This window comes from Phyllobates terribilis, unplaced genomic scaffold, assembly GCF_046119375.1.
Source record: "Phyllobates terribilis strain yellow unplaced genomic scaffold, ASM4611937v1 Scaffold_2__4_contigs__length_985480577, whole genome shotgun sequence".
Classification (NCBI taxonomy): domain Eukaryota; kingdom Metazoa; phylum Chordata; class Amphibia; order Anura; family Dendrobatidae; genus Phyllobates; species Phyllobates terribilis.
Window position 1 is genome coordinate 458,271,317 of NW_027362762.1, and position 12,183 is coordinate 458,283,499.

The 12,183-nt window shown below is 43.5% G+C and overlaps 1 protein-coding gene across 1 annotated transcript in view; it reads left to right on the plus strand.

Annotated features, from left to right (window-relative positions):
- LOC141216468 (myotubularin-related protein 9-like) overlaps window positions 1-12,183 on the plus strand; it is a 25,519-nt gene continuing 13,336 nt past the window's right edge. The window contains exons 1-4 of the mRNA XM_073665693.1: window positions 1-416; window positions 3,348-3,495; window positions 6,226-6,351; window positions 6,434-6,607. Of these exons, the coding sequence (XP_073521794.1) occupies window positions 220-416; window positions 3,348-3,495; window positions 6,226-6,351; window positions 6,434-6,607 (645 nt within the window). The 5' untranslated portion in view covers window positions 1-219. The remainder of the gene's footprint in view (window positions 417-3,347; window positions 3,496-6,225; window positions 6,352-6,433; window positions 6,608-12,183) is intronic.

The window sequence follows — 12,183 nt, forward strand, 5'->3', positions numbered from 1 at the left end:
GTGGTTACAGGCAGTTGCATAGTTTAAGAGAAATATGTCATTAAGAGCTGGCAAAGGATATTGTGTCACTTGATTGTAAGCATCAGTCTTGTTACACTATACATTTTAGGCATTCCTTTGTAACCCTCCACTACCCTGGAGTGGGGATCTGCTACATCATTGATGAATGGTATATAGGCACAATTATACTGTCATAGGCGCCCCTGTCTGATACAGGACATGGAGCTGTCGCATCTTATACAGAGTTCTCAAGTGGAGAATGTACGAGTATGCTGCCCCCTAACGCCTCCTGTCACTGGGACCCTCTGTGTGAGCAGCCATCACTTGATTCTCTCTGCCCATCCTGTAGAGGGCACAAAAAAGGAAAAGTGTGAACTATGGCTTCTGCATTGCGCTGTGGACTCAGTGGAGAAGAGGTAAGAATATCAAAACGCAATGCTGTATAGATGGAAAAAATGGCCATTCTGTGTTTGTAATACTGCTACCATATACCAGGACTGCATTATACTGATGTAAACTGTTTGATTTAAGGGATAAGGGGAAATATCATTAATTACATTGGTATTCAGTGATTGTGGTGCCAACAATGTCTGAACGGTTTTATATTAAGTTTATGGTGCTGATTAAGAATATGACTTTGGTTTTGCCAGATTGACTCTAGTTTCTGAGATATTTAATAGTTAATTACAGAAGAATTCTGGCTTAAAAAAATCACTTTTATAGCATTGTAAGCCTACAAATTGAAATACAAAATAATTATATGGGATATTTCATTACCTAAGACACTGTTAAAGAGTCAAAAGACCAAAAGCTGTTGCATTTGTTATCACACACAAGTCGCATTGGGGGAATGCATTATTTTCATGGATGAATCATCTCAAAAACTAGAACCAATTCAGAAAACGTAATGGGATTTTTAAATTCAGAGCCCTCAAAATACCCTAAATCCATTCAAAAAACCTTGGAACAAAATTTTTTTTTTGTAGACCTGTGATTGTGAATTATTTGTTGAATTCATTATGTTCTTGTATATAAGAATAAGCATCAAAGACAGAAGATATACATATATGTATGTCCATACATGAGTAATGTGTGTAATGTTCATGCTAGTAGATGCATGATTGCATGTATCCCAACTATGTATACATATATTAATTGGGCAAAAAATACAAAAGACCCTCGGTGAAAAATTCACAATTAAAACAAGGAAGAAAAAGAAACCGAGATCCGGTCATATCTAATATATATAATTGTCTTATCCCGTCTGTCTGTCTGTCCAGGATTTCAGAAAAAGATGGCGGCCGTTAGCGGCTCATCTGCTGCACGGAGGCACAGCGGCGATGCAGCCAGGAGACGACCGGCGCTAGCCGGTCATCTCCTGGCTCCTCGCAGCAAAAGGACCCCGACCGGCGGCACCACTGACCTCCATGCGGCTACCGTCGGGAGATCAGCAGCCCGCCGATCTCCCGACGGCAAGTGTGAAGGGAGGACCGGGGAGCGGCACCGCCGGTGGGATACTTCTGATGCGAGCAGCCGGTCATCTCCCGGCTGCTCGCAGCGAAAGTACCCGCACAGGCAGCGCTGGCGGCCGCGACTAATCAGCGGTCTTGGCGCCAAATTTAAACACGCTCTCTGGTCCTCACTAACACGGTTCGCTGATTGGCCGCCAGCCACGACCAATCAGCGATATTGGCGCCAAATTTAAACACCGCTCTGCTGATTGGTCGCGGTCGCCGGCCGCGACCAATCAGCATTATTGGCGCCAAATTTAAACCCCGCTCTACACAGAGGTCAGCGGCGATGCAGCCGGGAGATGACCAGCGCTAGCCGGTCATTTCCCGGCTGCTCGCAGCAGAAGTACCCCGACTGATCTCCCGGCGGCAAGTGTGAAGGGAGGACCGGGGAGCGGCGCTGCCGGTCAGAATACTTATGCTGCGAGCAGCTGATCATCTACCGCAGCACCGCTCCCCGGTCCTCACTAATACGATTCGCTGATTGGTCGATATTGCCGCCAAATTTAAACACAGCTTTACTGATTGATCGCGGTCACCGGCCGCGACCAATCAGCGATTTTGGCGCCAAATTTAAACACAGCTTTGCTGATTGATCGCGGTCGCCGGCCGCGACCAATCAGCGATTTTGGCACCAAATTTAAACACCGCATTGCTGATCGCGCCCGGTCGGCCTCATACATATTCTAGAATACCCGATGTGTTAGAATCGGGCCAACATCTAGTCAATGTATAAAATGATATTTTATTATGAAACAATAGATATTGTAAACAGTGGATATGCAATGAAAGCTAAAGGAGATGCATATCACGTGAAAAAATGAAGAAAAATAGCATAATAATATGGAAAATATGAGAAAAAGGACCTGCTGTCAGATGATATGCCTGTATGTTTAGTCAATATAGTATATGAGGGTTACTATATATATAAATCTAAAGCAATTAGATTCTTAGTCACTAATTGGTTAATCTAATCAGATTATCAGCATACAGACAAGACCATACATATTGAAGTGCAAAACAAATCACATATAGGTCCTGTGTGTGTCACACAGTTGCCACACTTGTGACACACACAGACACACAAACACGGATATCTCCGGTACTGATTTTTCCGGTACCGTAAATATCAGGACGTGTGAAAGAGTCCTAATAGGTATGATTTTTGTCCATGAAAAACAGTGATTTTCCATTTGAAATATGTTTGGTGCCTCCGATTTTCTCCTGTTTGTCATGTGTTACTTTGTATAAACAAAGAGGAAAATGGTTTTAACCATACAGTAGGAAATAAAGTCGGCACTACTCCCAACGACAGGACAGACATATTGGGATAGAGGCGGTATTCACACGTGTGGTGCACAATGTCTGAGAGAGTTCACGGATAAAATAACAAAAAGTAAATTGGTATTCACCACATAGTAGGATAAAACAGCTATTTATTTTCTTGGCCCGGTTGAAAGGCACCTTGAGAAAGTTCTCCATACGTGAAACGACCATTGGCTACTGACCTGCTGAATATTGTTCTTTTTGTATACCTCGGCCATGCAAAGAATATAAACAGCTGTTTTATTATACTACATGGTGAGTGTCAATCTAATTTTTGTTATGAAAATGTTTTTATGACATTGCCGAGTTCTGGTCTACAATCAACTCTTGTACCCATTACCGCTTTAACTATTCCAGTCCACCAAGAATGTGCTTTTACTGCCCTAAAACTGGACAGATACATGATACCTGCCGACTGCGCACGCCCCCTTTCAGAAAATGTGACGTCACCTGCCCCGCTAACCTCTCGATGCAGAAGTGAGCAGAGCTAACCCTTTCATAATTTTGCAGTGTTCAAAACATAGGCATGTTGAGGAGTAAAGATGAAGAAGGAAGATCAAGCTCAGGAACTGTCACTCTGAAGTGTAAGGATCTGCGGGTTATTCATCTGGAAATACCTGACATGGAGGAAACATTTAATATTGCCCGTTCAGTCCAGGTCAGTAGCAATATAAGTCTATGTCTTATATTCTGATGTAGCACAACCCATAAACTGCTCCCAATATGACACAGAACCAGTTCTGAGTTTACACTGATTATTTCAGTTTTGCACAAACAAGCCTCAAAAGTTAAAATGGCTTTCAGGTTCTGCCCCATATTGATTTGAATAAGGGGCAGATGTGCAGTACCTGGTCGTGGCCACTATGTGCAGCTCTACAACTGAGCAAATCTGGCTGCCACCAGCAATGGGAACAACTGATTGACGAAAGGGGCCGGATGTCGCACCCCCACTGATCAGATATTGATGACCTATCCTAAGGATAGGACATCTATGTAAAACTCCCGGACAACCTCCACCAAATAAGTACTGCAAGTTGATAAAGTATAGAAAAAATGATCTTTTATTTAAAGAAGTCTTAGACTTGTAGTACCTATTTGGTGGAGCACAAACACACATACATTACTCCCATTGGTGAACAACATACAAACTCTTCTCAAAAAATATTGCCACCAAAGCCGCCAAGCACAGTCACCACCCTTCTACCTATAAAAAAAGGGTTCAATGAGCATTAATACCAAAATTAGGTGACTAGGTGAGTATCCCCTTGGCAGGAACTTTTACCTCTTTATAATTTGTTGAAACATATTACCCGAGGCACGGTCTTTAAACATTTCTTTTTTTTTTACTGTCGTTTTAACACCTGGCTGAGTGCCCACGTAGCATTTTTCAAGCGTATATGCTGCGGAATTTCCGCAGCGTAAACGCGTGAAAAACGCATGTATATCCGCACCCCATGGTCCCCAATGGGATTCCGCAAGTTCTATGCACATGCTGCGGATTTTTCCGCAGCGTTTATGCCGCGTTCAAAAATCCGCAGCATGTCAATTAATTTTGCGTTTCCGCAAGCGGAATTGCCTTTGTCCAATGCATAAAAAACGCAAGGCAATTCCGCATGTGGAAAACGCGTGATAAACGCGCGAAAAATGCGCGATAAACGCGTGCGGAATTCCGCATGCGTTTTTCCGGGAGAGGACTTGCATTTATGCAGCAGAAATTTTCTGCTTCATAAATGCAATGTGGGCACGTAGCCTTTACCTACATGCAATAAGTTCTTTACAATTCTCTTGCCAGATATAACTCAGTAAACAGACATAATGGCCTAGAGGATTGTGAAATCCATTTATAGCAAACTCTTTTGAAATAGAATTTAGCTGAGCTCAAAGTGACACAAGTAAAGTAAATCAATTGTCTCCATTAAGTTCCATTTAGGGAAAATCGATACCCATACAGCGTCTGATGCATATATACATAAAGATCTCTATACAAACATGATGTCACTAAAGGTTTGACAGACTGTACAATACAACCGCAGATCGGTAAACCTTCACCAACCGGCTGTTAATACCCTGTTTACACAAGTCTGACCAACTGTACAATACAATCGCATATCAGGGTCGTTTAATACCCTATTTACACAAGTCCGACCAACTGTACAATACAATCGCAGATCGGTAAACCTTCACCAACCGGCTGTTAATACCCTGTTTACACAAGTCCGACCAACTGTACAATACAATCGCAGATCGGTAAACCTTCACCAACCGGCTGTTAATACCCTGTTTACACAAGTCTGACCAACTGTACTATACAATCGCATATCAGGGTCGTTTAATACCCTATTTACACAAGTCCGACCAACTGTACAATACAATCGCAGATCGGTAAACCTTCACCAACCGGCTGTTAATACCCTGTTTACACAAGTCCGACCAACTGTACAATACAATCGCAGATCGGTAAACCTTTACCAACCGGCTGTTAATACCCTGTTTACACAAGTCCGACCGACTGTACAATACAATCGGATATCAGTAAACTTTTACCAATCGGCGGTCGTTTAATACCCTATTTACACAAGTCCGACTGACTGAACAATGCAACCACAGATCGGTAAACCTTCACCAACCAGTTGTTGTTTAATACCCTGTTTACACAAGTCCGACCGACTGTACAATACAATCACATATCAGTAAACTGTTACAAATCGGCGGTTGTTTAATACCCTATTTACACAAGTCTGACTGAGAGAACAATACAACCACAGATCGGTAAACCTTCACCAACCGGCTGTCGTTCAATACCCTGTTTTCACAAGTCTGACTGACTGCACTGTACAACCGCAGATAGGTAAACCTTCACCATCCGGCTGTCGTTAATAGCCTGCTTACACAGGCAGATGGAAGTAAAGGATGTGCACTGAACGATAATAGATCGATCATTACACTTGAACTGACACAGAACAATGCATCACCGAGAAGGATGATCTTTTGATCTGCACAAATGATTATTTCACACAATAAATGAGTGTTTTCCTAGTTCACCACGTGATCGTCAACCTGTTTACAACGCAAGATAATCGTGAACCGAGTGTTTTTAAAAATGCTTATTCACGAATATCTTTCAGGGTAAATGCAGCTCTAGAGGTATAAAAACCAATATAATAACATTTATGATAATAATAACCAAAAACTACTGTTTGTAGTCCCACAGTAGAAAACGCTAGTGGGATGATCATAGTACACTAGAGACCAGTGACAGGGAGAGAATGGTTAGTCCAGAAAGAAATGGAGCTGAATTAACAGGTGGAAGTGTTGTCATAGGGAAATGGAGATTGTCAGCAGGGGAGTGCTATAATTCTAATCAGATGTTATGATGTTATGTCTGCAGGCTCTCTCCTCGCTGGATAACATTTCTCTCCGCTACCCATTTTTCTTCAGACCAGCAGGGTGCAAGTTAGGAAAAGGATGGCCGAGAGATACCATGGAAAATTTTTATCACAAGCTCAAAAATGAGGTGAATTCATTAAATATTAAAGTCTTTTACAAAATGTAAGTGTGAGATTTGCGACATCAATGTTCATTATGTGTCTTCCTAGACAGATGCTTGGAGGCTGAGTGGTGTGAATGAAAACTTTAAGGTTTGCCCAAGCTATCCAGAGAAGATTATTGTGCCTGCATCCTGTTCCGATAACAATCTGAAGCGAGCTGCATCTTTCAGGCAAAGCCGCAGATTCCCGGTGTTGAGTTATTACCATCCAAGGAGCAAAACGGTTTGTTATGGAAGTCATTGTATAAGTTGCCTGCATTGTCAAGGATTTACTGACATTGAAGCAATTGTTTTTGTCTATCATAACGTCCATCATGCTGTTTCTTTATGTACATAGTCGAATCTAACTCTTGATGACTAATATTCAACAGAAAAGATATATAGATATACATTGCTGGCCAAAAGTATTGGCACCCCTGCAATTCTGTCAGATAATACTCAGTTTCTTCCTGAAAGTGATTGCAATCACAAATTCTTTGGCATTAGTCTCTTCATTTAATTTGTCTTCAATGAAAAAAGCACAAAAAGAATTGTCCTAAAGCCAAATTGGATATAATTCCACACCAAACCTAAAAAAGGGGGTGGACAAAAGTATTGGCACCCTTTGAAAAATCATGTGATGCTTCTCTAATTCGTGTAATTAACAGCACCTGTAACTTAACTGAGGCACCTAACAGGTGTTGGCAATAACTAAATCACACTTGCAGCCAGTTAACATGGATTAAAGTTGACTCAACCTCTGTCCTGTGTCCATGTGTGTACCACATTGAGCATGGAGAAAAGAAAGAAGACCAAAGAACTGTCTGAGGACTTGAGAAACCAAATTGTGAGGAAGCATGAGCAATCTCAAGGCTACAAGTCCATCTCCAAAGACTTGAATATTCCTGTGACTTCCGTGCGCAGTGTCATCAAGAAGTTTAAAGCCCATGGCACTGTGGCTAACCTCCCTAGATGTGGACGGAAAAGAAAAATTGACGAGAGATTTCAACGCAAGATTGTGCGGATGGTGGATAAAGAACCTCGACTAACTTCCAAACAAGTTCAAGCTGCCCTGCAGTCCAAAGGTACAACAGTGTCAACCCGTACTATCCATCGACGTCTGAATGAATAGGGACTGTATGGTAGGATACCCAGGAAGACCCCACTTCTTACCCCGAGACATAAAAAAGCAAGGCTGGAGTTTGCCAAAACTTACCTGAGAAAGCCTAAAACGTTTTGGAAGAATGTTCTCTGGTCAGATGAGACAAAAGTAGAGCTTTTTGGGAAAAAGCATCAACATAGAGTGTACAGGAAAAAAAAAGAGGCATTCAAAGAAAAGAACACGGTCCCTACAGTCAAACATGGCGGAGGTTCCCTGATGTTTTGGGGTTGCTTTGCTGCCTCTGGCACTGGACTGCTTGACCGTGTGCATGGCATATGAAGTCTGAAGACTACCAACAAATTTTGCAGCATAATGTAGGGCCCAGTGTGAGAAAGCTGGGTCTCCCTCAGAGGTCATGGGTCTTCCAGCAGGACAATGACCCAAAACACACTTCCAAAAGCACTATAAAATTGTTTGAGAGAAAGCACTGGAGACTTCTAAGGTAGCCAGCAATGAGTCCAGACCTAAATCCCATAGAACACCTGTGGAGAGATCTCAAAATGCAGTTTGGAGAAGGCACCCTTCAAATATCAGGGACCTGGAGCAGTTCGCCAAAGAAGAATGGTCTACAATTCCAGCAGAGCATTGTAAGAAACTCATTGATGGTTATCGGAAGCGGTTGTTCGCAGTTATTTTGGCTAAAGGTTGTGCAACCAAGCATTAGGCTGAGGGTGCCAATACTTTTGTCCGGCCCTTTTTTGGAGTTTTGTGTGAAATGATCAATGATTTGATTTTGCTTCATTCTCTTTTGTGTTTTTTCCTTGCAAGCAAATTAAATGAAGAGAATAATACCAAAGAATTTGTGATTGCAATCATTTTCAGGAAGAAACTGAGCATTATCTGACAGAATTGCAGGGGTGCCAATACTTTTGGCCAGCACTGTATACTGTGTAAAGCATGCTATTCAGATTACGCACACTCTATGGAATTCCTTAATTCCTGCGCAAATATTATATATATATATATATATATATATATATATATATATATATATATATATATATATACACTGCTCAAAAAAATAAAGGGAACACTTAAACAACAGAATATAACTCCAAGTACATCAAACTTCTGTGAAATCAAACTGTCCACTTAGGAAGCAACACTGATTGACAATCAATTTCACATGCTGTTGTGCAAATGGAATAGACAATAGATGGAAATTATTGGCAATTATCAAGACACCCTCAATAAAGGAGTGGTTCTGCAGGTGGGGACCACAGACCACTTCTCAGTACCAATGCTTTCTGGCTGATGTTTTGGTCACTTTTGAATGTTGGTTGTGCTTTCACACTTGTGGTAGCATGAGACGGACTCTACAACCCACAGAAGTTGCTCAGGTAGTGCAGCTCATCCAGGATGGCACATCAATGCGAGCTGTGGCAAGAAGATTTGCTGTGTCTGTCAGCGTAGTGTCCAGAGGCTGGAGGCGCTACCAGGAGACAGACCAGTACTCCAGGAGATGTGGAGGGGGCCGTAGGAGCGCAACAACCCAGCAGCAGGACCGTTACCTTCGCCTTTGTGCAAGGAGGAATAGGAAGAGTACTGCCAGAGCCCTGCAAAATGACCTCCAGCAGGCCACAAATGTGCATGTTGTTACGCACACGCTCGGGTAGACTGGCGTGAACGTGATTAGTGATCCCACTGGACCATGAACCGAGGAGTGCCTGGAGGGGCGTAACTAAGTATCAACCCGGTCCGACAAAGGTCGCACGGCGGCTCAGTCGACTCCGTGAACCAGGGAGGAACCGAGCAGAGGGACCAGGTGCTACTCCAGGTCAGACCCCGGTCACAGCTGTTGACCCACACCGGGGAATGCAGGAACAGGCAGGTTAGACTGGCATATAGGCAGGTGGGTACTGGCAAGCACGGCTGGTATGCAGACAGGTGGGCACTGGCAGGCACGGCTTACATGCAGAGAGGCGGGTACTGGCAGGCACAGCTGGCATGGCTTACATGCAGAGAGGCGGGTACTGGCAGGTAGGAACGTAGGCCGGATAGGGACCAGTACAGACTGGGATACAGGAACGGAGCCGCAGGTGCGGTAGACAAGCAGAGCGGAGCAAAACCTCAGGTTCGGTAGAAAAGCAGAGCGAAGCAAAATCCGCAGATGCGGTGAACAAGCAGAGCAGAGCAAAACCGCAGATGCGGTGAACAAGCAGAGCAGAGCAAAACCCGCAGATGCGGTGAACAAGCAGAGCAGAGCAAAACCCGCAGATGCGGTGAACAAGCAGAGCAGAGCAAAACCCGCAGATGCGGTGAACAAGCAAAGCAGAGCAAAACCGCAGATGCGGTGAACAAGCAGAGCAGAGCAAAACCCGCAGATGCGGTGAACAAGCAGAGCAGAGCAAAACCGCAGATGCGGTGAACAAGCAGAGCAGAGCAAAACCCGCAGATTCGGTGAACAAGCAAAGCAGAGCAAAACTGCAGGTGCGGTAAACAAGCAGCGCAGAGCAAAACCCGCAGATGCGGTGAACAAGCAGAGCAAAGCAAAACCGCAGATGCAGTGAACAAGCAAAGCAGAGCAAAACCCGCAGATGCGATGAATAAGCAAAGCAGAGCAAAACCGCAGGTGCGGTAAACAAGCAGACCAGAGCAAAACCCGCAGATGTGGTGAACAAGCAGAGCAAAGCAAAACCGCAGATGCGGTGAACAAGCAAAGCATAGCAAAACCCACAGATGCGGTGAACAAGCAAAGCAGAGCAAAACCACAGGTGCGGTGAACAAGCAGAGCAAAGCAAAACCCGCAGATGCAGTAGACAGGACAGGGCTCTGTTCACATGTAACAGACTGGAAAACACAAGAAGATAGCTGGAACACAAGAGTTAGATACGGAAACAGAACGAGCAGAACCAGATACACACAAGGTACTTGCAATGAAGTAGCGAGTGGACACAAAACTCACAAACAGAAGTACAGAGACAACGAGTTGGAGTTAGGTTCAGATACTGCAGGAAAAGGGGGAGGTGCAGACATAGAGGCAAACAGGTAACGGACTAGGACACTGTTCAGACAGGATCTGAACCAGGAACAAGATACAGGAACGAGCCTGGGAACTCAGCCCCCAGGGTGGCGGAAACTGACTAAAAGTCACAGGTACAGGTAACAGGCCTGGGTATACAGCCCCCAGGGTGGCGGAAACAGACTAGATACAGGACAAGACCTGGCAACTCAGTTGCACAGAACACACTGAATGAAAGTGTTGCACAGGCCTCTCCTACTTGGTGTATGGGGTTTAAGTATCCAGTGACTCACAGCAATAGGCTGGGGACGCATTAGGACTGCGCACACTGTAGCTTTAAGAATCAGGAAGCAACAGCGCCGCCGCCCTAAGCCAGCAGACAAGAGACATACAAACAGCAGGTACTGGAGCAAAGTATGCAGCCTGGCCTGATAGGTAAGATTGCGATCTTGCATGGTGGGAAGTGGTAAACCATGCAAGCACGCCGCCAGGGATGTTACACATGTGTCTGCACAAACAGTTAGAAACCGACTCCATGAGGGTGGTATAAGGGCCCGACGTCCACAGATAGGGGTTGTGCTCACAGGATTGGCAAAGTCGCCACTGGCGCCCTGTGCTCTTCACAGATGAAAGCAGGTTCACACTGAGCACATGTGACAGACGTGACATGGTCTGGAGACGCCGTGGAGAGCGATCTGCTGCCTGCAACATCCTTCAGCATGACCGGTTTGGCAGTGGGTCAGTAATGGTGTGGGGTGGCATTTCTTTGGAGGGCCGCACAGGCGTTGTAGGGAGGTCATACAGGCATGTGGAAGCCACACACAATACTGAGCCTCATTTTGACTTGTTTTAAGGACATTACATTACATCAAAGTTGGATCAGCCGGTAGTGTGTTTTTCCACTTTAATTTTGGGGGTGACTCCAAATCCAGGCCTCCATTGGTTAATAAATTTGATTTCCATTGATGATTTTTGTGTGATTTTGTTGTCAGCACATTCAACTTTGTACAGAACAAAGCATTCAATGAGAATATTTCATTCATTCAGATCTAGGATGTGTTATTTGAGTGTTCCCTTTACTTTTTTGAGCAGTGTATATATATATATATATATATATATATATATATATATATATATGACACCTTCTCATTTAAAGATTTTTCTGTATTTTCTTGTCTATGAAAATTGTACATTCACACTGAAGGCATCAAAACTATGAATTAACACATGTGGAATTATATACTTAACAAAAAAGTGTGAAACAACTGAAAATATGTCTTATATTCTAGGTTCTTCAAAGTAGCCACCTTATGCTTTGACTGCTTTGCACACTCTTGGCATATATATGAGAATAGGACACACCTATAAGATTAGCACTATGATCTGTTCATTGGAATTCAATAATACGTGACTTTGCTATTATAAATTGATGTAAATTTCTTATATTCCGTCACTTAGTGGCAACTATAAGGACAATAGGGAATTTTCAGAAACAGTACACTATTCTGCCAGAAAAAAAAAGAATGTAATATAACCAATTTAAAAAGAGCCAAACAAGCATATTGCAATGCTGGGTATATCTGCCACTTCAATCCAGCAATAGATATTGCAAATATCCAATGCCGAGCATATCTGCTACCCAACGTAGGGCATTCTGGTGAAAGAAGCAATGTAAACAATAAAAAGGCCACAGCAC